Source organism: Pogoniulus pusillus, chromosome 35, assembly GCF_015220805.1.
Source record: "Pogoniulus pusillus isolate bPogPus1 chromosome 35, bPogPus1.pri, whole genome shotgun sequence".
NCBI lineage: Eukaryota > Metazoa > Chordata > Aves > Piciformes > Lybiidae > Pogoniulus > Pogoniulus pusillus.
The window spans coordinates 10,789,927-10,814,351 of NC_087298.1; the positions used below are offsets into that span (position 1 = coordinate 10,789,927).

A 24,425-nucleotide genomic window follows, 5' to 3' on the forward strand; every position below is an offset into this window, starting at 1 on the left:
GAAAAAATCACAGAACCACACAATTAACCAGGTTGGAAAAGACCTCTAGGATCATCAAGTCCAACCTATCACTTAACCCTTCTAATTAACTAATCCATGGCACTAAGTGCCTCATCCAGCCTCCTTTTAGACAGCAGCTCTACCACCTCCCCAGGCAGCCCATTCCAATGCAAATCACTTCTTCCATGTCAAACTTCTTCCTAACATGCAGCCTAAACCTGCCCTGGCACAGTTTGAGACTGTGTCCTCCTGTTTTGTCCCTGGGTGCCTGGCCGAAGAGACCAAGCCCTGCCTGGCTCCTTTCAGGTAATTGCAGAGGTGAAAGAAGGTGGAAGGGTGGTTGGGAGCCCCTCCTGGGCACTCTGGCTGCTGGAAGGGGTCTTGTATTCCTGTTTTAACTTGTGTCTTACTGTATATAGTTGTATCTGTAATGCATTGGATGTGTATGCTTGCAAACCGTGCTAAGCTGTAAATATAAAGCTTCATTCCTTAACTTCCAGGCAGCTGAGTTAGTCTGGTTAATCTAGTGGTGGTGGTGATGAAACTCCAAGATCACTCCAGACAGGAGGTTCTGCTCCAGACCAGACTCCCACCCCTGCAGGACTGCTCTAAGCCCTCCCTCACAGACACAAGGCACATCAGGGGCCAGACTTCCCTTTCCTCAGCTGCACTCTGCAGTCCCTGCTCCCCATGGTGATGGCAGAGATCAGATCCTGGGGCAAACTGGGAGCTGCATCTGCCTCACACAGGCTGTGTCTGTGATGCCATGAGGGTCCTCGGGCTGCAAACACCCTTCACTACGCATCCCATGGCCAGCCAGCCTCCCCTGTAGCTCCCCCACTCCACAAGCAAAAGAGAAAGGACCACAGGCACCTTTATTTGTCAAGAGGAGCGAGATACAAGATTTCATCTGAGGTCACAAGCTCAGGAACAGGAAGGCCACAGAACAGAGGCACCTCCTTGCAACAGGGACGAACACAAGGACAGGAGCTGGCTTGGGTCTGGCTCCTCTCTCCTCATATCACTCTGGACACTTTCCTTTGGAGCCAGAGACTCACCACTGCTGTGAGCACCACGGGACTTCTGCACAGCAGCAGAGCTGAGGGCTCCCTTCCTCAACCAGCCCAGCTCTGCCAAGAGCTGGTGCTCTGGGTGCAGTGTCAGTGCTGCAGCACCCAGGGGAGCAGAACAAGGACGCCCATCAGCAAGCTGCTAGGCCTGGCCGTGCCTGTCCTTTGGGCTCTACTTGCCCTCCGCTTTGCCGCGCAGCTTCTCGAAAGCCTCATTCTGCCTCCTCTTGTCCTTGGCACGGATGATTGTCATCTTGAAGAGCCTGCAGTAGAGCTCCACGGCCGAGGGGCTGTCGTCGTTGCCGGGGATCGGGTAGGTGATCAAACAGGGGTTGCAGTTCGTGTCCACCACCCCCACCGTGGGGATGTTCATCTTGGCGGCATCGCGGATGGCCACGTGGGGCTCAAAGACGTTGTTGAGGCTGCTGAGGAAGATGAGGAGGTCGGGCAGGCGGACGCCGGCGCCGAAGCGGACGTGGGCGTTGGTGAGCAGCCCGCCCTGCCAGTAGCGGGTGTGGGCGTACTCCCCGCACTCCCGCGCCGTGCTCTCCACCAGGTGGCAAAACTGGCGCTTGCGGCCCACGAAGAGGATGATGCCCTTGCGGTAGGCGACGTGGGCGGTGAAGTTGAGGGCCAGCTGGAGGTGCTCCATGGTTTGATCCAGGTCGATGATGTCCTGCTCCAGGCGGCAGCCGAAGATGTACGGCTCCATGAACCTGGGGGAACAGAGTGAGGGTGAGCCACGGGGACAAGGCGAGAGAGGCACCCAGCAGAGTTTGAGTGTGGTGTGGCCTCGAAAAAGCCTTCCCACGCTCCAGCTCCCAGCCGATACCAGAGGTGCTCTCTGCTTTCTGATCGGCCTCTTTAAGTACTGAAAGACCACCAGAAGGTCTCCCCAGAGCTTTCTCTTCTCCAGCTGGACAACCCCAACTCTCTCAGTCTGTCCTCACAGCAGAAGGCTTCCAGCCCTTGCATCGCTGTTGTGGCCTCCTGTGGCTCTGCTCCAACAAGTCCAGGTCTCTGCTGTGCTAAGGACTCCAGAGCTGGCCCCAGTACTGCAGGTGGTGTCTCAGTAGAGCAGAGGGGCAGAATTCCCTCCCTCCACCCGCTGGTCTCTTTTGCAGGGCAGCAGCCTTGCCCAGGCAGAAATGGGGACCTGTGTGGGCAGCTGCAGATCCAGACCTATTTATCACAGCCCATAAATGCTGACATGGTCTAGGGGAAACTGATGCCAACAAGAACTGGATCATGGAAGAGGGTCACACTCACCTATGCCGACATCCCTTTTTGTGCCCCAGGTGTACCCGAGCATTAAAGAGATCCTTCAGGGAGAAGAGCTCCTTCACGTTGAAGTAGTCAGGGTGGCTGAGTGGCACCGTGAGCAGTCTGTCATCATCCACCGCTGTGAGGAGGAAAGGAAAATAAATCACTTTCCTCTTGCTGTGTTTGCAGAGGATGAGCTGGGACTGGAGAAAGAGCTCTGGTCCCAGCACGGTGGAGACCGGAAGGGACCAGTCGTAAAGCAGGGCACCCACAGCGGTTTGCCCTGCATCAGTGTCCAGGCGGGTTGGAATCTGCAGAGGAGACTCCACAGGCTCCCTGGGCAGCCTGCTCCAGGTGCCAGCAGTGACAGGGAGCGACCCTAGGGAAGGGGCCGGTGCACGGCAGCACTCACCATGGGGCCGGGCCGCTGAGGCTGGGGCCGGTACGGGTACGGTGCTGTAGAGCCGCGGGGCTGCTGCGGGGAGAAAAACACGGAGGTTACACGGGGGGAGCAGGACGGGGGCGCTGGGCTGAACCGAACCGGGCAGGTCCCGCTTACCTGCCCGCAGGAGTCGCGGCACCGCCATGCTCCGAGCCCGGCCGCTGCTCGGGAGGCGGAGGAAGAGGATGAGGAAGGTCAGACGGTGCCTTCCGCTTCCTGCGCGGCGGGGGCCGGGCCGCTCCCTGCGCCCTCCCCGGGGCGGGGCTGGGAGCGGTCGTTGCCCGCCCGCAGCATCCCGTCTCCGGGCAACGCTTGGTGCCTCGGCCCGCCCGCAGCGCCATGGCCCGCCCGGCGGTCGAGGGCAGCCCCGCTCCCCGCACCAGCGACTGGTACCGCACCAGCCCCGGCCTGCCCGGCCGCTTCCAGCAGCCCGCATGCTTCCGCGGATACGGGTGAGGGCGGCTCCGGTGCCGCTGCTGGCGAGGCGCGGGCCCCGGAGCTCCCCCGGCACCTCCTCCCTCCTGTTTGTCCTCTGTCCCCGCAGGCAGCCCGAGCGTCACCCACTGTACCGGACCTCCAACGGCGAGTACGGCAGCAGAGCCCCCACGGTGCACGACGTGCCGGTAGGTAGCGGGGTGAGGTGCGGGGGGTACCCTCGGGCTTTGGAGACAGCGTCCCAGGTGTTGGCCTCTGCGCCAGCCCCTGGACATGATCTCCCCGAGGCCGCTGGAGAGTTCTACCTCACGAGGGTCGGCAACCCGAGGAGAAGTACCTCCTGCAGCAGTATAGGTGGGAGGTAACCTGCCGGGAAGCAGTTCCATGGAAAAGGAGCTGGGAGTGCTGGTTCACCAGGAGCCGGCAGTGTGTCCTGGTGGCCAAAAAGGCCAATGGTATCCCGGGGTGCAATAGGAAGAGTTTGGCCAGCAGGCCAAGGGGAGCTCTCCTCCCTTCTACTCTGCCCTGGCGACACTGCACCTGGAGCACTGTGTCCATTTCTGGGCTTCTGCAGTTCAGGAAAGACTGGGAACAACTGGATAGAGTCTGACGGAGGCTACAGAGCTGCTGAGGGGCCTGGAGCAGCTCTGTGAGGAGGAAAGCCCTGGGGCTGTTGTGCCTGGAGAACGGCAGCCTGAGAGGGGATCTGAGCAATGCTGAGCAAGAGCTAATGGGTGAAGGACTGAAGGATGTGGCTGGCCTGTTTTCAGTGGTGCTCAGGGACAGGACAAGGAGCAATGGGTATAAACTAGAATCCAGGAGGTTACACTTAAACAGAAGGCAAAAATTCTTTGGTGTGAGGGTGCTGGAGCAGGCTGTCCAGAGAGGTTGTGGAATCTCCTTCTCTGGAGACTCAAAGCCCACCTGAACACTTTGCTGTGCATTCTGACCTAGACAAACTTGCTTTATTTAGCCTGCTGGCTGCACCTGATGACCTCCAGAGGTCACTTCCAACCCCTACCGTTCTGTGATTTTCACAGCACCCAACCTTCCCCATGGGGCAGGTGCTACCACTTGGTACCTGAAGCATCCTTACCCCCTTTTCTTGCTCTCACAGACCTCCTTCCACGTCACCTCCCATGCCTTCACAGACGCCCTGGGGCAGTGTGGCATGTACCGGGACAATGGGCTCAACACTGGCCTGGAGAAGAGCCGCGTCACCGGCACAGCCAACTTCATCACTGCCTGTGACCACCTCAACTTCCACCCCAGCTACAACCCCAGTGGCCCATCCTTCTGTTAGACCTGCAGCAGCACAATGTGCAGCTTGCTGCTGGCTGCCTAGATCAAACCCAGAACCTCGCCCCCAAAACATGACCAAGCAGGTAACAGCACTGACCTTATCCTAAACTGCTGCTGAGCCTCACCTGAGAGTGTGACAGGAGGTGCCACACTACATGAGTGTATGTGCTACACGAGGTCACAGGCTGCTTCATCACACACAAAGCAAGTTTGTGTTATGGCTGTGCCCTTTGCTAGGGACCAGGGACTCCATTAGAGCCCCAAGCCACCTCTCCTGATTGCAGACATTGAGTGTCACAGCTGTTATCACCGAGGAGAACTAAACCATTATAGACCATCAAGAAACAACTGCTGTGGCACAACAGTCAGCAGCAGGTAACACACTTAACCACCCCGAGCAGGATTTAAGGACCATTTTTCTCCTAACCATAGGAGAAACCCCAACACTTCAGCTTGGTCATGTGAGCCTTGCTATTGCAGTGTGACGATCAGCCACAAACCCAGCAGGTTAAAGGTAACAGCAATCCCCCCCAACCCAAACTGCTCTATGTATGGTTTTCTCTCAGCAAGGTGACAAATTCAGTTCTGGAGGGGCAAGCAGCTTACATCTGTGTTTATCCAAACTGAGTTCAGTCATTTATTGGGAAAAAAAAATCCCCCAAACACCTAGAGCCACTTTAGTTCTAGATGAGAATAATAATTGATATCCAGAATGATTAGGAGTAATGACTGATAAATGCCACTTCAACAGCTCCTATGAACCATTTTACTTCCTGGGCAGCATGCAGTCATCAATACCAGAGCTATATCCACTGCATCTCTGTCACACCTGATCCTTTAAATTCTTGGCTCATGCACCACAGCCCATTAAAATTCCAGATTCTTAACCTGTGTCTGGAGTCTTTATTGGATAAGCAAAGTGCCTGCTTTCCAGAGGGACTCATGAAGAAGCCTTTGGGTGTCTTGTCAGCAGCACATTCATAATCTTTCCTCTCCCAAAATGACAGTGGTTTAAGAAATTGTTCAAATAAAGGCAAGCAAACAAAAAAGGAGAATGGTTTCTGAAGTTTTATTGTAACTCCTGGAGTCACCCAGACAGCGAAACTGCATCATTCAGACAGTAACTACTCTAAATGGGCCATCTGAGTATGTCTGGGCTTAAAAACTGGGCTTGAAGAGAAACTGTGGATGAGCAACAGTCCTACCTCACAGGTAGGGTGTTAAAAATGAGCTTAGTACTATAGGAAATCAGTTTAACAGTGTGTCCAAGTGCCACTGGAAAAGAGCTTCTTCAGGTTAGAAATAGTCCCTATTTATATCAGTTCTGTATCACCTTAGGAACCACCCAGGGAGTGTGGTGATGGTGAAATTAAAGCTATTTGAAAGGCAGAGGTTAGTGATGGCAAGAAGCAAAAAGCTGAAGAGCAAACTCAACAGGTCTGTCCTTTTGTGCTTTTATAAACACTCAAGCCCCAACAAGCAACATACTCCTGGCCCCAGCAGCAAGATTTCACTCACACCCACCAAACCATTCCAGTTTTCACTTGTTGCCCTTGATTATCTCAAACAGAAGGCTGGCTAAATTCAGCTTTGCTGAAAACAAACCCAATACTAATCAAAGGTGGGCCTGAAAAGCTAACTTTGAAACTATTTAACATACCAAAATAAGTAAGTGACCCTCTATTGCTCACTGCTACTCTTCTGTTAGACTCAAGGTAACAACTTCAGCTTCTTAGAGCTTCCCTTTCTTCTCCTGGAATGAAAAATAACACAAAGTGATGGATTAATATAAACAGTTGTGACAGCTCCACACAGAATTTATCTATGGATTTTTCTGCAGGTGGAATAATTAGGGAGAAAACCACCTCTTAAAAACCTAAGTTTAACTGCTTTTGGTCACGTGTTTTCCAACTTGTTTTCATCCTTCCTCTGAGAACATCCACCTCTTATCAGTCCTTGCCTTAATTTCTCCCCTCTTTGCTTTATTCATAGAATCCTAGAATGATTCAGAGTGGAAGTGACCTCAGAGGTCATCTACCCCAACCTCCCCACCATGGTACAGGGACACCTCTCAACTAGGCTCAGCTGCTGCAGACATCATCCAACTTGGCCTTAAACAGCCCCAGGGAGGAGGCAGCCACAGCCTCCCTGGGCAGCCTAATCCAGAGTCTCACCACCCTCATACTGAATGACTTCTTCCTCAGCTCCAGTCTAACCCTGCTCTGCCTCAGCTTCAAACCATCCCCCTTTGTCTTTTCTCTAGACACCCCCATGAAAAGTCTCTCTGCAGCCTTCCTGTAGGATCCCTTCAAGGACTGGAAGGCAGCTCTAAGGTCCCCCTGAAGTCTTCTCCAGGCTGAACAGCCCCAGCTCACTCAGCCTATCCTCATAGCAGAGTTTCTCCAGCCCCTGGATCATCTTTGTGGCCCTCTCTTGGACTTGCTCCAGCAGCTCTGAGTCCTTTATATGCTGGGGACACCAGATCTGGGGGCAGTATTGAAAGTGGGGTCTCACAAGCAGTTCCTTTGAGCAGCTCTGCACACAGTGCTCCTCATGTCACCCTGACATCTGTACACATTCAAAGCATCACCCTGAAACTGGCACTTTTTTCCTTGCAGATAAACAACCCAAAACAGTCTCAAGCCTTCCCCCTTTGCAGCCACAATGGTGTGAGGCTGATCTGTCAAAGCCAGACAAACTGCAGCTCTGAAAAAGCATTTACATTAACAAAACAGCAGCAGGGAGGGTGTGCAAGGATGGATAAAGAGCAGTGACACATCTCAGTACACCTTCCTAAAATAGCAGCAAAGAGCTGTTTATGAAAAATTAAGGTGGTCCTTGCAGTCCCCTGAGGATCCTGAAGATTGCTCTTCCTGGAGCACAGACAACTCTGAGGGAAGACAGAAACCTGAATGAGGAGACCTTTCTTGCTCTCTACCACTCTGTCCAGGTAATGGAAGGCAGCTCTAAGGTCCCCTTAGAGTCTTCTCTTCTCTAGGCTGAGCAACCCCAGCTCTCTCAGCCTATCCCCACAGGTGTCTGCTGCACCTTGTTTGGACATACAGCCCCTTTGGTGCTTGTTCCTCCATGGCAATCAGCAGCTCTCGTGGGACAAATTCTGGAAAAACCACTTGCAAATGTGAGACTTGGAGGTAGAAGGGAATAGCCAGAGCACATTGGTACAGCAACACCAAGGGGGGCAGCATGGTCTGCAAATCAAAATAGCAGCTGCCCTCCCTACTTCACTCCCTCAGTCTCCTGTCTTTAGAACTTCAGTGGTGTGTGTCAAAATGTCCTCCACGAGCAAGGAAACCCTTTCATGCTACCTCCACTGCTAGCATCACTACCACCAGTCTCTGATAGAGGGGCAGAAAGGATCATCAGCTAGTCCTGGAGGCTGTGCTACACAGGGTGCCATTTAGGGATTCACTAAATGCCTTGCAACTGTACCACAGCTCTCACCTGCTGAACTGCCTCAAAAACACAAGGAACCCCTTTTGCTGTCCACTCTGTTGCTAATGGAGAGGGCCAAGTACGAGAGACTCCACTTCCTGACCACAAACCCCAGGAAAGAAAACTGCTGTTAGGGTCTTGCTAAAATGCTGAGCATCATTCTCACCCCCCAGAACTGCCATGAGGTTTTTTTGCCTGCCCACTTCGTAGCTTCTCTTTCTTCATTTTTTTTTGTGGTTGTTATTAAGGATCCACATCTCAAATGATCTGGATTCTGTTTCAGCGTTAGAAGGAAATCAGAGGTCACTGTCACACATAACAGCCTTGGACAGCAGAATCCTAAGAGTGGAAGGGACCCTCTCTGGTCACCTTGTCCAACACCTCTGCACAGGGACATGTGTAACTGTATCAGGTTGCTCAGGGCCCCATCAAGTTTGACCTTGAAAAGATCAACTGCCAGAAAAGATCAACACCATGGTGAGATGTCCAAGGGAAGAGGACAGTCTGAAGACACATGTTATTATCCATCCACCTGCTATGAGGACAGGCTGAGAGAGTTGGGGCTCTTCAGCCTGGAGAAGAGAAGGCTTTGAGACCTTATAGTGACCTTCCAGTATCTGAAGGGGGCCTAAAGCAAGGTTGGGGAGGGACTATTTACAAGGTCTTGTAATGACAGGATGAGGAGTAATGGGTTTAAACTGGCACAGGGGAGACTGAAAGTAGGTGTTTGGAAAGGATTCTTTACAAGTGAGGGTGGTGAGACACTGGCACAGGTTGCCCAGGGAGGTTGTGGCTGCTCCCTCCCTGGAGGTGTTCAAGGCCAGGCTGGATGAGGCCTTGAGCAATCTGTTCTAGTGGGAGGTGTCCCTGCCTATGGTGGGGGGTTGGAACTGGCTAAGCTTTGAGGTCTCTTCCAAACTAAACCATTCTATGATCCTCAGTGCAGCACCAGAGTGATGTGTCTAAGCCTGGGCACCTCCAAGAGTTGTGGGCCAGCTGAAGTGTGGAAGGGAAAGGTTTGAACTGGGGTCATCATAAGCTGGAGCAGCAGATGAACTGAGATCCTGTCCCAGGGAAACACTGTGGTGCTCTGCAAGGGTTAACATCCCTCACTCAAACACCTCATAACACACTAATTCCATCTTCAGCCTAAAGTCAGGAGGGAAAGCAAGCTAAGACAGAAATGCTGCTGACTGAGGATGATGACACAAAGCATAGCAGGGCTCTGGTTTCATGGTCCAAGGTCAGAATCAGTTTATTAAACATTATAAACTCAATGTACACCATCTGCTATATACAAATCAAGTTTGTCAATTTAAAAAAAGTGCCAGCTGAAATCAGGTTTTATTTAAAGCACAAAGAAATGGGAAATTGCATCTTTTAACTCAAAAGTGAATCAGTCCACAAGGAGTACTGAGAACACAGACACATCGACAGGGGCACAAGACACCTTGGAAGTATTAATGTTGATTTACTAAAAGAAATAAAACCAACCAACCAACCAAAAAAAACCAACTCTGGGGGAGAAACATTCAGCTTATTTTTTTATACAAACAGTACATAGTGCTTCCATCACCTCTATTCAAAACTCAGGATACAGCTTAAGCCTTCAAAAGCAAGGTACTTGGAAAACTTCTAGGTTCAAATATCAGCCTATTCACCTATTCCAAACAGAAGCCCTGCAACTGAATCAAGGCAGACAAAAATCCATGCCTGTGGAGACTGGCTGCAGGCACGGGACTGAAGTTAAATAAACCACTCCACAAACAGGGGGAAAAAAAAAAACCCAACCAAAAAAGTCACTTTTCCAATGTATCCTACCACAAAAATGAGATGATTTAACACATTGACCTATTCAACCAACCACTCACCCACCCAAGGGCTATAAAAAGATGGCTGGACAGTAAGAAATGTCAAGTGACCACTCTAAACATGTTGAAAATGTAACTGCACAACAGCATAAACACACAAAGGATGTTGTTTACTTCTCCACATGCCACAGTTACTGGTTCTACTCTATGCAACGCTGTCATCTGCCAGTGTTCTGCAAATGGGAGCACACCAAGGGGTACCCACTCTGTGATACTGGAGCCTTTCTTGCCTGTTCCTGCTCCTGCTCCATTTAAGACCAGCCTCCAGGAAGCCTGCTGAAGTGACTGAGAAACTAAGCATCACCCAGTGGTGGTTTGGCCAAGAGGAGTTCTGTAGGTGACTCGATAAAGAGAATATCAGATCAATTCACAGGGACAAGATGCAAGAACAAGCTACTCAAAGGACTACAAAGAGAAAAAGGAAAGAACCAGCCCAACAGCTCCAATTCCCACTGTTTGGATTTTTCAGTGAAACCAGAGTGGGGGTATTTTTTGTGTGTGATAGAAACGAGCTACTTCAATCCCACTGAAAAGTTAGTACAAATAATAAGAGAGTAGTGAAAAAAATTGCTTTATTCTGGCTGCTGGAAAGGGAGGCACAGAAAGAGCTACCAGTATGAAAATACATCCTTGGCGTTTCCACGAGGGCCTTCCTACAGCAAACTCAGCTTTCTTCTATTGCACAAAACTTGCAAGTGAAAAAACAAAGGGGCAAAGTTCACAGAAATGTAACAGTTTCAAAACCACTCTTGAAAGAGGAAAGTAAGGGCACTCGATTCCAGAAAAGTTCGTTTAGGAAACCAAAAGCCATCTCTGGGCTAACTGCAGGGCATCAAAATGAGACTTGGGAGTAACGAGGAGGAATCATTTCAGCCTTGCAGGCCCAAGAGTACATGAACCTAGAGAAATCCACAGAAATCCTGTTGCCTGAACAGGCTTCTCCTTCACTTTCCTCGGACTGCAGTTGTGCTTGGAATCACCTGCCAGCAGGAGGTTTCAGGTTTTCAAAAGGTTCTTTCAGCAGCCACCCAGATCATTTTACAGAGGCTCTGCAGACAGACTGATCCACTTTTGTTTACCTGAACCTGCATTTGTATCTTCGAGGCTGGATCTCCTGCTCCGACTCCACCAGACTTCTGCTTCCTGAACCCACCCAACAGTCCTTGGGGTGGGAGAAACAAGATCCCTAAAAACCCAACACAAGGATTGTCCTAAGGCAGCTCAAACGTGGCCAGGTGTCAGGTAACCTGCCTCAGAAGCACAGCTACCAACCACGGTGTTTTGCAAGGATCTCTTAACAGCTTGCCAAATAAACCCAGTGTGCAAACAGGTTTCCTTTTGCTCTATGATTAGAGGCCTCATCATTTCAAGCGTGATTAGCCACTATCATCTTATCTACAGTCCCTACCAGCACCCTGTAGTAAATGCAAAGCCCTAAAAATCATGATAAAAAAATATTTCCTTAAAGCACTTTAAATAATTTACAAAATTCTACAAAAGCTACCTCTGTGTGTGTGTGTGTGTGTGTGTGTGTCCATGACACCCCTGGTCAACAGAAGGATTCTGTTTTCACATTAGTGTGTACGTCACATACAGCTGTCAGCATCTCCCACTGCCTTGCCTTTCATGCCTCAAGTTTTAATCAAGGGAATCACAATGAGACTTGTGTTCTAAAAAGGCTGCAAAATAAAAAACCAACAACCCAAACGACCCAAAAAAGAGGCTACTTACATATCTGAAACCTTGCCTTTCAAGAGGGAATCTGGGCAGTTCCCTGCAGGGATGGCAGTAAATTCTGCACAGGCTTTGTCTAGAGCTTTCTGTCCTTGGTCCACATCACCAGCACTTCCCCTGTTCTGCAGGACAGGTATTTTTCCTTCCACATTGGAGCTGGATACTTGGATTTCTTCCTGCCTCTCACTGTCCTGGCACTGAACTTTTTCCTTCTTAATGCACGGCTGCACACTGTTCTCTGTATGTGCTCCTCCACTGGTTTTACCCAGCACTACTGCTGGCACATTTGGCTCCTGCAGTGGGCAACCCAAACTGAGATCTGGCCTCCTGTCCTGCTGCTTAGCCTCTCCCTTACTGCTCCTATCTACACTCTGCTGAGATGTGTCTCTGCTAACTTGATCTGCTCTTACCACTGCCATATTGTGTTCAGGGTGTGAGTGATCTATGTTTGCATCAGCACAGCTGCCTTTGTGGATATCTCCTTCCTCAGTCCCCATCTGGGTGCTCTCAGCTTTAGCTGTTCCTCTGCAAACCTTATCTGCTTTTCCTGCTGCCATGCTTGGCTCCTGCAAGGGGAAACTCATGTGTAGGTCTGCCTGGTCTCCTGCAGCATTTCTGCAACCTTCTGCTTCCTCCTTGCTATGCAAAGCAGCAGGCTCCAGTCTTTCACAGCTTTCTGCTACACAGAGACTTGACCTTTCTTCAGTGAGCTTCTGAGAAGAATCAGACTCTTCTATTGCTGTCATACCCTCCCCACTAAATTCACCTTTTGGGGAGGGGGCTCCTCTTCCCTGGGTAAGCACATCTGTGTCCTGGGACACTTTCTCTGCTCCTAACTCACTGCTCTGGGCAAGCAAGGCCTCTGCTTTCTGCCTTTTGCTCAGAAGCATGGATTTCTTCCTGTCCCGGGCGTATTTCAGCCCTGCAATAAATTTACTTGAAATTTTGAGGTGAAAGGTGTTCTTCCTCTTAGCTCTAGACTTTGTGTTAACTCCTTTCTGCACTTTACAGCCTTCATTTTTGCTGGCTTTAGGTGGAAGTGTTTTCTGGAGAGGCTCTGCATTGGAACCATCCTTTTGACGCGTTGGGCTTGCAGACAACTTACCACCAGCAACAACTTTTACCCCAACCAGTCCTTGCTTAGCTTTTGACTGACCAGTAGTATGAAGATGAACATTCTCTGCAGAGGAAGCTGATTTCCCACTGCTATGTAACATTGCACTTTTCCCTTCTGTTCTCTGAGAGTCCTTCCACTCAGCAGTTTGCTGAGACACCTCAGTGTTTTTACTCTGACCCAGCATCAGGTCAAGCTCAATTGCCTGTTGCTTTCCTCTTCCTTTATTGGGAGTCTGTTTGGTCACTCTCAATAGGTCCAGACTTGCATCACCTTTTTGTATCTCCAGATTGCTGGCACAGTCTTTAGCCTTTTCTGCTAAAAACTTCCTGATTTCTTGTTCAATGCTGTCATCGCTGTCCACTGAGCTGCTGTCATCAGCATCTGATGGAGCTGTGAAAGCACCTTGGCTGGTTTTAGCTCCCTGCAGGTTGTTCTGGCTTGAAATTGCTTTAGGTTTAGATCCTTTTTTAAGCTGTGAGTTAAACTCCAAGCTCTTCATAGCTTCTGGTTTTTCGGTGGTAGGTTTGACGTTGGTGGTGTCTGGAGGACTTCTGATCACATTCTCTTTCACAGCTTTCCTGGGCTTTGAGGGGCAGCTTTTCACCAGTGTGGGATTTTTGCCTTTCCACTCATTCTGTTGGAGGCTACTAAATTCATCTAGCAGCTGAGTTTCTGTCTCATTAAATCTGGCTCTCTTTTTGTACTGAGATTTCTGGTCCTTGGACTTCCTCTTTAATTTTCTCTTAGACCGTAAGAGGTCCTTGATAGCACTATCAAGGTCCTCATCACTATCCAGTGAGCTGCTCTCATCAGCTGAACCATCCCTCTCTTGAGTCTGGATGGTACTTTTCATAAGCTTTCTTGTGCTGCTCTGAACCTGCATCAAAGGATTTTCAGAGTCCAAGGCCACACATCCGCCATCAGATCCAGACAATTTGGAAGACATCAGCTGCTGCTGTTGAGTCTCTTTGCTACTGAGTCTTTGAGCATCACAAAGCTCTGTGGAGCTGCTCAGGGCATGCTCCTCTTGAAGCACAGGAGATTTTGAATAGCTACCTGGCTGGAGAAGTCCTGTCTCCAGCTGTTCAGGTGGTTTTGATGCACCTTGTTTCGCTATTCCACTTTCCCTTTTAAGTCTTGTTTTACTAGTCAGTGACAGCTTCAGTGTTTTAGGAAGAGAAGGCTGAAGGGCACCAGTGAGGCTGTTTTCATTAGAAGGCAAAGGCATCTGGATTGAGTGGGACAGGCTGGGAGGCTTTGTTCCAAGGCTCTCTGACTGTGCTTTCAGAGCCAAAAAAGCCCTGATTTCTTGCTCTATGCTATCGTCGCTGTCCACAAGGCTGCTGTCACTTTCACAGCGTGGGGAAGAGAGGAGCTGGGGAGGAAACAAGGAGTCTGCAGCCAGTGACCTGTCCTCACTTCCCACGGGGGATGGCATGATTGTTTTGGAAATATCAAGGATAGCTTCTGCACACATGAGTTCTGCAGACGTGTCTGCTCTGCATGAGGCCTGCAAGGTGAGCTCACAAGCAGCAATCTTGTTTTCAGGGGGTGCAAAGTGCCTGGCTCTTTTCAGTGGTTTGAACAGCTTGTTCAAGTCATTGCTGGTGCTTTCTAACTCCCCTGACTTGGAGTTCATATCTTTTCTCTTGCTGCTTGTAGGGTTTTTATGGAGGTGTGGTGAGGCACTTTTTGTAGAGCTAATTGTCAGGCTCGCAGAAATGTCTGCCATTCCCTTGGGATCAAACTGCTCCCTCTGCAAAGGGACACAGCCTGGTGCACGACCTGTCTCCTTCCTGATTTTCTCCAGCTGATAAAGCTGAATGGCCTCTTCAATGCCATCATCGCTGCTGGAGTCAGAGGTGTGCGTGCTGGCTTTGAGAAGTCCTCCCCTGCTCTCCCAGTAATTAGCTCCGCTTCCTTCATCTCTCTCCACTAACCAGGGCTGGCTGGCAGTGGCCATGTCAAGATATGTTTGGTTCACTTGGCTGAAGTCACCAGGCTCTCCTTGCATCTGAGGCTGCAAACACTTGGCCTGCGTGCCAGTTTTCTGCAGCTTAGGGTGGTGTCTCAAGAGGAGCCCATCACAACCTTGCTTTACAGAACCACAGTTTGGTTTGTTTGCCATTTCTTTGTTGCATTTCAGGACAGATCTCACATGGGAATCCTTTTTGTCCTCACCCATCACACACTTAGTGGTTTCTTGCTGTTTCTTCTCGTTCAAGAATTGCACTATTTCAGCTTGTATGCTCTGCTCGAAGGAGTCGTCGCTGCTGATGCTCTGAGGAGAAGCAGGTTGGAGCCTTTTCCCAATTCCCAGGTGGTCAGACAGGTACTCTTCAGAGAGCATCTCAGCTTGAAACTTCACAGGGAGAAGGTCACCAGCCATTTTGTTCTGGGAGAAGTCTCTCTTAAACCTTTTGTCTCTGCTTACGCTCTCAGAACACTCTGCATTCCTCTGCAGGGACTGGTCACTTTTGCTCTTTGCTTTCAGGTACTCCTGAATGGCTTCCTCTATACCTCGGTCAACAGAATCATCACTATCAGAATCCAGCAAGAGAGGCCCAAACCCCACGTTCTCTTCCACTTCAGTGTTACCCAAATCAGCAGGGCAACCACACTTAGCATATTGAGGATGCTTCTGGAGCAGTGTGGTGCTAGATGAGACTCTGTTGCCTGAGCCCTTTTCTCCCTTTGGTTTCTTCTGCATAATACAATCATACTCATTGTTCATACCCAGGGGAGACTCTTGGCTTTGCAGGTTGTTGATGATCATCTGAACTTTTGCACTTATGGAGGTTCTAGTGATGTTTTCCTCAGATTCAGAGAAGCAAACAGGGTATCTACAGCTCCTTGCTGGTCCAAAGGACTCCCATTTTGTCTGAAGAGCTACCAGAGGAGAAGCATTCATAAGGAACATTCTAGCAGACAACAGCAAAGTCCACAGAGCAAGAGGTTTTCAGACCGGTCTGTATTTCATCCTGCAACAAGGGAAAAAAAAGAAGAGGAAAATATTATTTATTATGCATCTACATTCTGCAAGTTCCACCTAATAATACTGTAAATGATCAACACTCAGACCTCCTGTGCTGCATCATCCCCGGAGTTACTTCTCAACATCACTCTAACGGGTAAATCAGTCACTAGTGTCAGTAAGGCTGAGCCACAGTGCTCAACATGTGTGGTTCTCAGGACTTTTTGGCACAACCACCATCCAATTCAGGTCATTATCTTCACTTCCAAAGCTCTTCCTGCCTTTTCCAGGAAGGCTGCACTCCCTTTGATGCACACTCCTAAATAACCAGGGGTTGTCCAGATCCACCAAGCACCACTCTGGCAATAGCTGAGCACACAGGTGCATGTGATCCTTTTCTGCACCACCTTTTTCACAGCTGGGAAAAGAGAAAGAACAATGTTAAGGGAAACTTTCCTAGCAAGGTGTAGCTGGTAGGAGTGAAGAACCCTGCAAAACATTCTGCTCCCTGTGTTTCCTTTGGCATAGTTGCCCTTTCTAAAGGACTCCTGGCACGCATAGCTCAGCGTTTCAGTTTTATGAGGCAAACAATGTTGGCTATGTCCACAGCGTATGCAACAGGAGGCTGCAGAGCAAGCCGGCCCACAAGCTGGGAAGGTGGAGCACAAACCAAGTCTTATGGATGGTGGAGCACAAACCAAGCCTTATTCCAAGAGCAGAGTAGTTGGGTTAGCATGCCTGGACTCATAAGCTGCTACCAAGACTGCTACCAGCACTGGTTTGGCATTGGGCACACACAACTGAGGCGCCTGGGGCAGCTCAAAGTGGAGGAAAGGGAGCCTATTTCTTCCTGAAACACACTCCACGACAACAACCCTGAGACATCAGCCATTTGACAGGAGAGAAGTTCCTGGAAAGCAAAAAAAAACCTTCAGAAGTTTGTGAAAGCAAGATGAAGATTCTGAACTAGTCTTTGTGTTACAGCAGAAAATCAAAGCAGAATGAAGTCCTGTTTCCCCCTGTGGAAGGGGGAAAAAAGCCATCCAGAAAATTTCAAATCATAGAATGGTAGGGGTTGGAAGGGCTCTCTAGAGATCATTGAGTCCAAACCCCCTCCCAAAGCAGGATCACCCAAGGCAGTTCACACAGATGGGTCTTGAAAGTTTCTGGAGAAGGAGACTCCACACTCTCTCTGGGAAGCCCAAAGAGTTCACAGCTGTTCACAACTCTTTCCTCAACAGAGGACACCCCAGAGAATTCACTACATCCATACAGTTCCACAAGAGCTGAAGGCTTCACCTGCATTATCATTTGGTTGGATCAAAACTGTATCTGGCTGACACAAGGCATGGTGCAGCCCCAACAAAAACCTACAGCAGCTGGGAGGTTCTTTAAGCCCAGTTCACAGCCTCCAACATAAACCCAGTGAGCTCACAACACAACACAGCATTGGACTTCACCAACCTGCTGAGGCATGCTTCTGCCTCTGAATCCTCTCCAACCTTGTCCTTGTCAATTACTCTCTAGCTCCAGTTTCAAATTCATCAGTGGCAGTAACTATTTCAACGAGTTAATGACTCTAAACTCCTTAAAACTTGAGATTTACTTGCTACTGAGAATAAAACATCAGAGAACTGGAGAAGATAATTGGTTCTCACTTTCAGAAGAGCATGGTGCTCCAACCAAGAACATGACAAATGTCTTTGTCAAAGTTATTCTGAGACCAGTACTCTGGGAGCAGATTTTTTTGCTGTCTTGTTAGCAGAGCAGAAGATTCTGGAATTCTTACTTACCAAGACAGGGTCAGCCTCAACATGTCTCATCCAGAATTACAGACTTGTTTAAGCCAGAAAAGAACTTTTGGATCATTGAGTTCAACTGTTAAAACAACACTACCAAGTCTGCTGTTAAACCATGTCCCTCAGCACTGCAACTACATTGCTCTGAAACCCCTCCAAGATGATGACTCCACCAATAACTCTTTTGGAGAAGAAATTGTTCCTAATGTCCCACCTAAACCTTCCTTGGCACAACTTGAAGCCACTTTCTCTTGTCCTATCATTTGTTACTTGAGAGAAGACACTTGACCCCAACTTGGCTCAAATCTCCCTTCAAGGGACTTGTGGAGAGCAAAAAGGTCTCACCTCAGACTCATTTTCTCCAGGCTGAACAATCCCAGTTCCCTCAGTTGCTTCTCCAACAAGGAGATCCTCTCTAGACCCTTCAACAGCTTTATTGTCCTTCACTGGAGCCACTCCAGCACCTCAGTGTCCTTCTTGAAGTGAGGGACCCAAAACTCAACTTAGAATTCAAGATACAGTCCCACCAGTGCTGAGTACAGGGAGACAATCACCTCTCTAGTTCTGCTGGCCACACTACTTTGATCCAGGCCATCCTACCATTGGCTTTCTTGGCCACCTGGGCACACTGCTGGCTCATGTTCAGATGGCTGTCAACATGATGCCCACAGATCAGTTAGCTCTGGACACACCACTGATACTGCTTTTGCCATTTTGTTTGCTGGTTCTCTGCCACAGAACATCTTGACAGAAGACATTTTAACCCAAGCTCTGGGCATCCATTTCTGATTTACTTGTCCTCAGTGATAATTCATCTCAAAACATCACTCCTGCAGAAGTGTAGTGATGAAGAACATCCCTCCTCAATGGCTGGCACTCAAACCCAACAAAGACTGTTTAACCTCCACCTTTTGATCAACTGAAGATGGTTTAGCCTGACCAATTCTGCCCAATTCTGGAGTCCCTATTACAAGAGAGATATGGATGTGCTGGAAGCTGTCCGGAGTAGGGCTATGAGGATGACTGGAGAGCTCGAGGTGCTCTGCAATGAGAAGAGACTGATAGAGTTGGGGCTGCTCAGTCTGGAGAGGAGAAGGCTCCCAGGTGACCTTATTGTGGCCTTTCAATATCTTAAGAGGGCTACAAGAAAGCTGGGGTGAGACTTTTTAGGATGTCAGGGAGCGATAGGACTGGGGGGAATGGAGCAAAGCTGGAAATGGGGAGACTCAGACTGGATGTTAGGAAGAAGTTCTTCAGCACGAGGGTGGTGAGAGCCTGGAAAGGGTTGCCCAGGGAGGTGGTGGAAGCTTCAACCCTGGAGGTGTTTAAGGCCAGGCTGGATGAGGCTCTGGCCAGGCTAATCTAGTGTGAGGTGTCCCTGCTCATGGCAGGGGGGTTGGAACTGGCTGATCCTTCTGGTCCCTTCCAACCCTGACTGATTCTATGACCTCTGCTCTACAGTGCTCACGGCCACTTGTGAATTCAGCCATGAACGACCTGGGGAAACACCTCAAGGCACAGCTCTGAACCTCACCTTTCAGAAACACCTGAATGAACCCACAGTAGCTAAACCAGCCTCCAACACATTCACCAGGGCAAACATGAAATGAAACCCATTTTTCCTTGCAATAAGCATCTAAGGATTAAAAAGCCAGAAATTAGAATACCTAATTATCCTGAAGCAATGCAATTAACACGCTTAAGCTCCCAGCTTCGTTAAAAAAAGGCGACAACTACACCAAACTTATTTCCTATTAACCTAATTCCAGCTTCTGGGAAAGAGGCAGGTGCCTCCATCGCCCTGTGCCAGGCTTGCAGTCCCTCTGCATGCGTTACACCGGGTAGGACTGGGATGAACCTGCCTGCCCCAGCGCTGCCTCAGAACAGGGCACCCACGGCAGGGTGCGGGCTCTGAGGGGACACTCATGGAGCATGTGAGGCGACACCTGGGCACACCTCGAGGCTGCATGAGGGGCGAGCAGGGAGGTCATTCTGCCCCTGTACTCTGCACTGGTTAGACCACACCTTGAGTATTGTGTTCAGTTCTGGGCTCCCCAGTTTAAAAGGGACGTTGAGATGCTTGAGCGTGTCCAGAGAAGGGCGACGAGGCTGGTGAGAGGCCTTGAGCACAGCCCTACGAGGAGAGGCTGAGGGAGCTGGGATTGGTTAGCCTGGAGAAGAGGAGGCTCAGGGCAGACCTTATTGCTGTCTACAACTACCTGAGGGGAGGTTGTGGCCAGGAGGAGGTTGCTCTCTTCTCTCAGGTGGCCAGCACCAGAACAAGAGGACACAGCCTCAGGCTGTGCCAGGGGAGATTTAGGCTGGAGGTGAGGAGAAAGTTCTTCACTGAGAGAGTCATTGGACACTGGAATGGGCTGCCCGGGGAGGTGGTGGAGTCGCCGTCCCTGGGGCACTTCAAGGCAAGGTTGGACGTGGCACTTGGTGCCATGATCTAGCCTTGAGCTCTGTGGTAAAGGGTTGGACTTGATGATCTGTGAGGTCTCTTCCAACCCTGATGATACTATGATACTATGATAAACCAAGGGACACCCAGAGAAGGTGTGAGGTGAAACCCCCTTCAGGGAGGGCACCCACAGAGGCTGTGAGGTGAAGCGAGGGAGCACAAAGGGACAGCCGCCCGAGGGAAGCAAAGAGGGTGTGAGGGAGCAGCCGCCGCAGAGGGGGGACCCTGAGGGGCTGTGAGGAAACACGAGGGGACAGTGACCGGGGGAGTGCTCTCGGAGGGTGAGGGGACACCTACCTTGAGAAGCAGAGGGGGCACCCACAAGGGCGGTATGTGGAGGATAGGAAGGAACACTCACCAGGGGCACTGAGAATGGCTCTGTGGGGGCATGAGAGGGCACCCCGCCAGGGCAAGCTACTCGCTGGAGCTTTAGGAGGGGAAATGAGGAGACACCTACCCAGGGGCACTCAATGGAGTTCTGTAAAGGGATACCCACCCGGGGGGGCACCCACAAATGCTCTATGCGCGGACACGGGGCGACAGTCACCCGGAGGGCACCCACAGAGACTGTGTGAGGGGACACGCACCTGGGGGGCACCGAAAAAAGGCTGTGTGAGGGAACGCGAGAGGAAACTCACTCGGGGTGCACCCACGGAGGCTCTAGGAGGGGACACCTCCCCGCGGGGGCCGCCCGGAGCCGCCGTACACGGGCCCACCGCCGCGGGGCGCCCCGCCCGCTGCCCGCGGCCAGCCGGGCCCTGCCCGCGCCGCCATGGCTCCCCCTTCCCGCCTTCCGCCGCCCTCGGCCGGCCGCGTCGGGCCCGGACCTGGGCCTCAGCCTCGGGCCCCGGCGGGTCGCCGCTGCACCACCCTGCCCGCCCCACCGGGGCTCACCTGCCGCCGCCGTCGCCGCCGCCGCCGCCGCCGCGGGGGAAGGCCAAGAGAGGACGGGGGGTGGGATAGGTGATGGCGGCTCCTAGCCCCGGCTTGCCGTTTCGCCGGGCTCCGCTCCGCTGCTGCCCGCCGCGCTGGTGCAGGGGCGGGCGGCGCTTCCTTCCCTGCCCCCGGGGAGCGGGAGGCATGCGCCGCAGGGCTCCGCCGGGGAGGCGGGGGCGACCGCTCGGCCCTCGGCGGCAGCGAGCTCTGCCCTGGGGAGCTGCCGGGCAGGAGGGGGCCGGGTCGGGTCGGGCCGGGCCGGGCCGGGAGGTGCCGCCGCCGGGACACAAAGGCAGGCGCGGCCGCGGTCGTTTCGCTAGAGCTTGGGAGCCGGCGCGGAGGGGAGGGAAAGAAGGCTGGAGCCTGCTTAGCGCTTGTCCGCCGGGGAGGAAGGGACACACTGCCGGCAGCGTGAAGCCGAGGCCTTTCGCATCTTACGGCAAGATTCGGGACCCCTAAAACGCAGCTTTTGCAAATGCTGAGCTGCTCTGACCCGGCAGAGACTTTGCAAACACAGCTGCAAGGTGTTCACACAGTTTACTTTTGGGGCAAAAGCTGAGTACAGGGCATGGGAGAAGAGATTGTCTCATTCCCTTGGGGGTGCGAACGCCAAACGTGGGCGCAACGCATCATTGACTGTCCCAAGCCCGGAGTTTGGGGATGCAAAGCCACAACAGAGACGAGGCTTTGGGTTTTTTTTCTTTCTTCCCAGAAGCCGAAGCACTTTGTGCTTTGCTTCCCGGAGTTTGCAGGACGATCGACATTTTACGTAGAGGAACAAGAGAGTTTGAGTGCTGTTTCTCTCTTGCTTTGCTGGGGAGGAGGCTTGGCCCCTGCGCTGCGCTGCCTGCTGCATCCGATTGTCTCTGTGCTTCCAGAGCTGAGCCAGGCTGCGGAGTAATTTCCTTTTGGGACGCTCGTTTCAACCTGCTCATTCACTAAAAACCAGAGAGTGAGTCATAACTCTCGGTTTGTAAATCTTCACAAGCCTTTCCATCCCTGGCTTCTGGCAAATTGAAACCCGGTGCCCTAACCCAAAGCGCTGCCTGGCTTTTTGCTTTGCCAGTGCATTTATTCGGTTTGTTTTCTCGTGGTGCATGAACGAAGCTGTGGTGCTACAGAGGATGCTATCAGCTTTTGGCTGGGGTGTTGCCAAAATCCGAGGGGAAGTAGGCTAGGGAATGCAAGGTGGGTTACAGCAGGTACAAAGGGGCCCAGGCTGACAGCTCTTGGTCCTGCAGGTGAGGTACTGCTCGTACCCCACTGGGCATCTCTGTCATAAGGAGAGTTAGTGCCAGTGTATGAGAATGGGATGGATGTCAGAATCGGGCCCCTCATCCTTAACAGATGTTTTCACATGCAGTTACTCATTTTCTGTGTTGCTTCCCATTCAAAGCTCCAGATGCTTTGCCTCGGTGATGTCGCTGTTTCTGGCACAGCTTTGACAGCACATCTCAGCACCACAGCACAGCTCAGAAGCTTCACTCTGAAGTTAGAGGGCAGTTTCCCAAATCATAGAATCATAGAATCAAGCAGGTTGGAAGAGAGCTCCAAGATCATCCAGTCCAACCTAGCACCCAGCCCTAGCCAATCAGCTAGACTGTGGCCCTAAGTGCCCCAGCCAGTCTTTTCTTGAATACCTCCAGGGACAGCAACTCCACCACCTTCCTGGGCAGCCCATTCCAATGCCAGTCACTCTCTCTGGCAAGAACTTCCTCCTAACATCCAGCCTAGACCTCCCCTGGCACAACTTGAGACTGTCCCCCCTTGTTCTATTGGTGATTGCCGTGGAGAAGAATCCAACCCCACCTGGCTACAGCAATGAGGTCTGTCCTGACCCTCTCCTGAGCCAGCCCAGGATGCCATTGGCTCTCCTGCCCACCTGGGCACACTGCTAGCTCATGTTCAGCTGCTCTCTCCTAGCACGGCCAGGGCTCTCTCTGCCTGGCTGCTCTCAGCCACTCTGTCCCTAGCCTGTAGTGCTGCTTGGGATTGTTGTGTCCAAAGTGTAGAACCCTGCCGTTATTCTTGTTAGATCTCATCCCATTAGCCTCTGCCCACCCATCCAACGTGGCAATGTCCCTCTGCTGAGAATCTAGCCTGACTCTGAGGTGAATCTCTTCTGTCCTTACATAAAGAGTGCTGCTAAAGCTGGCAGTGCAGCTAGGCAGAACCTGCCTTGTCCTTGCCTACAGTACTGGTGCAGGATAGGTGCTGGACACGGTGGTTCTGATCTGCAAGCCTCTTTGCAGATTGCATTGGGTTGGAAGGGACCCTCAAAGGTCATGCCCAACACCCCTGCAGACAGGAGGGACACCTGCAACTAGATGAGGCTGCCCAGGGCCACATCAAGTCTGATCTTGACTGTCTCCAGGGATTGGACCTCAAACACATCCCTGGGCAACCTGTTCCAGTATTTCATCTCTTTCACTGTGAAGAACTTCCTCTCAATGTCCAACCTAAACCTACCCTGCTCCAGTTTCAAATCACTGCCCCTTGTCCTATTGCTACATGCTCTTCTAAACAGTTTCTCCCCAGCCTTCCTCTAGGTTCCCCTTCAGATATTTTTGTGCTCACTGGTAACACATCACAAGAAGTGAGGCTGACATATGCCAAGTGCTGTGGAACAGATTTCCCCCTGCTTTTACCACAGAGGTGCCTGTTTTCGGGAGCATGTGTGCTTTCCTTCTCTAGGGAATTGTGCCCTTTCCTAAACTCCAACCTCACATTCTGAGTTTTTTGTTTCCCCATAAGTCCTCTACCTACCAAACCAGGCCTGACCTTGGGCATGTGGGGCAGGACCATGTTTCAAATGGTCAGATGATGCTATAGACTCACTGATTTATCTCCTGCATAAAATAAAGCAGAGCAAATGAGACATTTGCCTGTGTGTTCTTGTCTCTGGGATCTGTGCTGTGCTTTTATGTTCCAAAATGGCTTGCTTGAACAAAACTGCTGAAAACAGCACAGCCAGCATCTGTGTGCAGAAAGAAACAATGAACTCACTTTTCCTTAGCTGCAGAATTGCAGCCTGGAGGTGAGGAAGCTTTGCTCCCTTCACCGTATTCCTCTTGGAGGAAAGAAAGGGCTCTTGTATTCATACATCCTCTTGGGGCCAAGTCAATTTACATGCAAATGCTCTTTTAAAACAAAATTAAAGTCAAAGCTGTGTCCAGAAGCTTGATAAATGTTTTTGTGTACATGCAGTTGCTTGGGAAGGGGGGAGACTGTTGCTGGAGAGGTAAGTGGAGGTGGCATTTAGTGGCTCTGCAGAGCAGGCTGCCTCCGTGTGCCGCCTTTGAGTTGAAAGGAGAGCAGAGCATCTCCCTGAGGTCCCATTAGGGATGATTTGTCTTCCTGATCCATGATTTTGGTGGCAATGAGAGCAGTGGGCCCTGTGTCCCCACTGGACAGATGACAAAGTCAGGAGCACTAATTGGACCCCTTGTTAGGACAGCTGCAATGGCAGGGGAACGTTTGTGTTTTCACAATGAGATCTCTTCCCCGACCTCAGGATCTGCTCATCCCATTTGCAGCTTCGTGCAGGGGGGTAGGAGCAGGCACT

At 51.1% G+C, this 24,425-nt stretch overlaps 3 protein-coding genes across 3 annotated transcripts; 1 reads left to right on the forward strand and 2 right to left on the reverse strand.

Annotated features, from left to right (window-relative positions):
• Positions 1 to 858: 858 nt before the first annotated feature.
• MRPS2 (mitochondrial ribosomal protein S2) lies at positions 859 to 2,999 on the reverse strand. Its single transcript, XM_064170869.1, has 4 exons — positions 2,893 to 2,999; positions 2,746 to 2,808; positions 2,340 to 2,472; positions 859 to 1,786 (listed from the first exon to the last, which is right to left on the reverse strand). The coding sequence occupies exons 1-4, from the start codon at positions 2,918 to 2,920 to the stop codon at positions 1,243 to 1,245; spliced, it is 768 nt and encodes a 255-aa protein (XP_064026939.1). The 5' UTR covers positions 2,921 to 2,999; the 3' UTR covers positions 859 to 1,242.
• An 18-nt stretch (positions 3,000 to 3,017) lies between these two features.
• On the forward strand, positions 3,018 to 5,399 carry PIERCE1 (piercer of microtubule wall 1). Its single transcript, XM_064170870.1, has 3 exons — positions 3,018 to 3,227; positions 3,320 to 3,398; positions 4,328 to 5,399. Exons 1-3 carry the CDS (start codon positions 3,115 to 3,117, stop codon positions 4,511 to 4,513), a joined length of 378 nt encoding a protein of 125 aa, XP_064026940.1. The 5' UTR covers positions 3,018 to 3,114; the 3' UTR covers positions 4,514 to 5,399.
• Positions 5,400 to 6,127: 728 nt separating this feature from the next.
• On the reverse strand, positions 6,128 to 20,949 carry PPP1R26 (protein phosphatase 1 regulatory subunit 26). Its single transcript, XM_064170868.1, has 3 exons — positions 20,819 to 20,949; positions 11,568 to 15,668; positions 6,128 to 6,265 (listed from the first exon to the last, which is right to left on the reverse strand). The coding sequence occupies exons 2-3, from the start codon at positions 15,605 to 15,607 to the stop codon at positions 6,223 to 6,225; spliced, it is 4,083 nt and encodes a 1,360-aa protein (XP_064026938.1). The 5' UTR covers positions 15,608 to 15,668; positions 20,819 to 20,949; the 3' UTR covers positions 6,128 to 6,222.
• Positions 20,950 to 24,425: the final 3,476 nt, after the last annotated feature.

Coding starts and splice junctions, on each gene's coding strand:
- MRPS2 (XM_064170869.1), bottom strand. CDS start 2,920: ATGGCGGTGCCGCGACTCCTGCGGGCAG. Junction 2,809..2,892: donor GCCGCGACTCCTGCGGGCAG/GTAAGCGGGACC, acceptor TTCTCCCCGCAG/CAGCCCCGCGGCTCTACAGC. Junction 1,787..2,339: donor AAAAAGGGATGTCGGCATAG/GTGAGTGTGACC, acceptor CTGTTCCCCCAG/GTTCATGGAGCCGTACATCT.
- PIERCE1 (XM_064170870.1), top strand. CDS start 3,115: ATGGCCCGCCCGGCGGTCGAGGGCAGCCCCGCTCCCCGCACCAGCGAC. Junction 3,228..3,319: donor GCATGCTTCCGCGGATACGG/GTGAGGGCGGCT, acceptor CTGTCCCCGCAG/GCAGCCCGAGCGTCACCCAC. Junction 3,399..4,327: donor CCACGGTGCACGACGTGCCG/GTAGGTAGCGGG, acceptor TTGCTCTCACAG/ACCTCCTTCCACGTCACCTC.
- PPP1R26 (XM_064170868.1), bottom strand. CDS start 15,607: ATGTTCCTTATGAATGCTTCTCCTCTGGTAGCTCTTCAGACAAAATGG. Junction 6,266..11,567: donor AAAGGCAAGGTTTCAGATAT/GTAAGTAGCCTC, acceptor TTTTCATTCCAG/GAGAAGAAAGGGAAGCTCTA.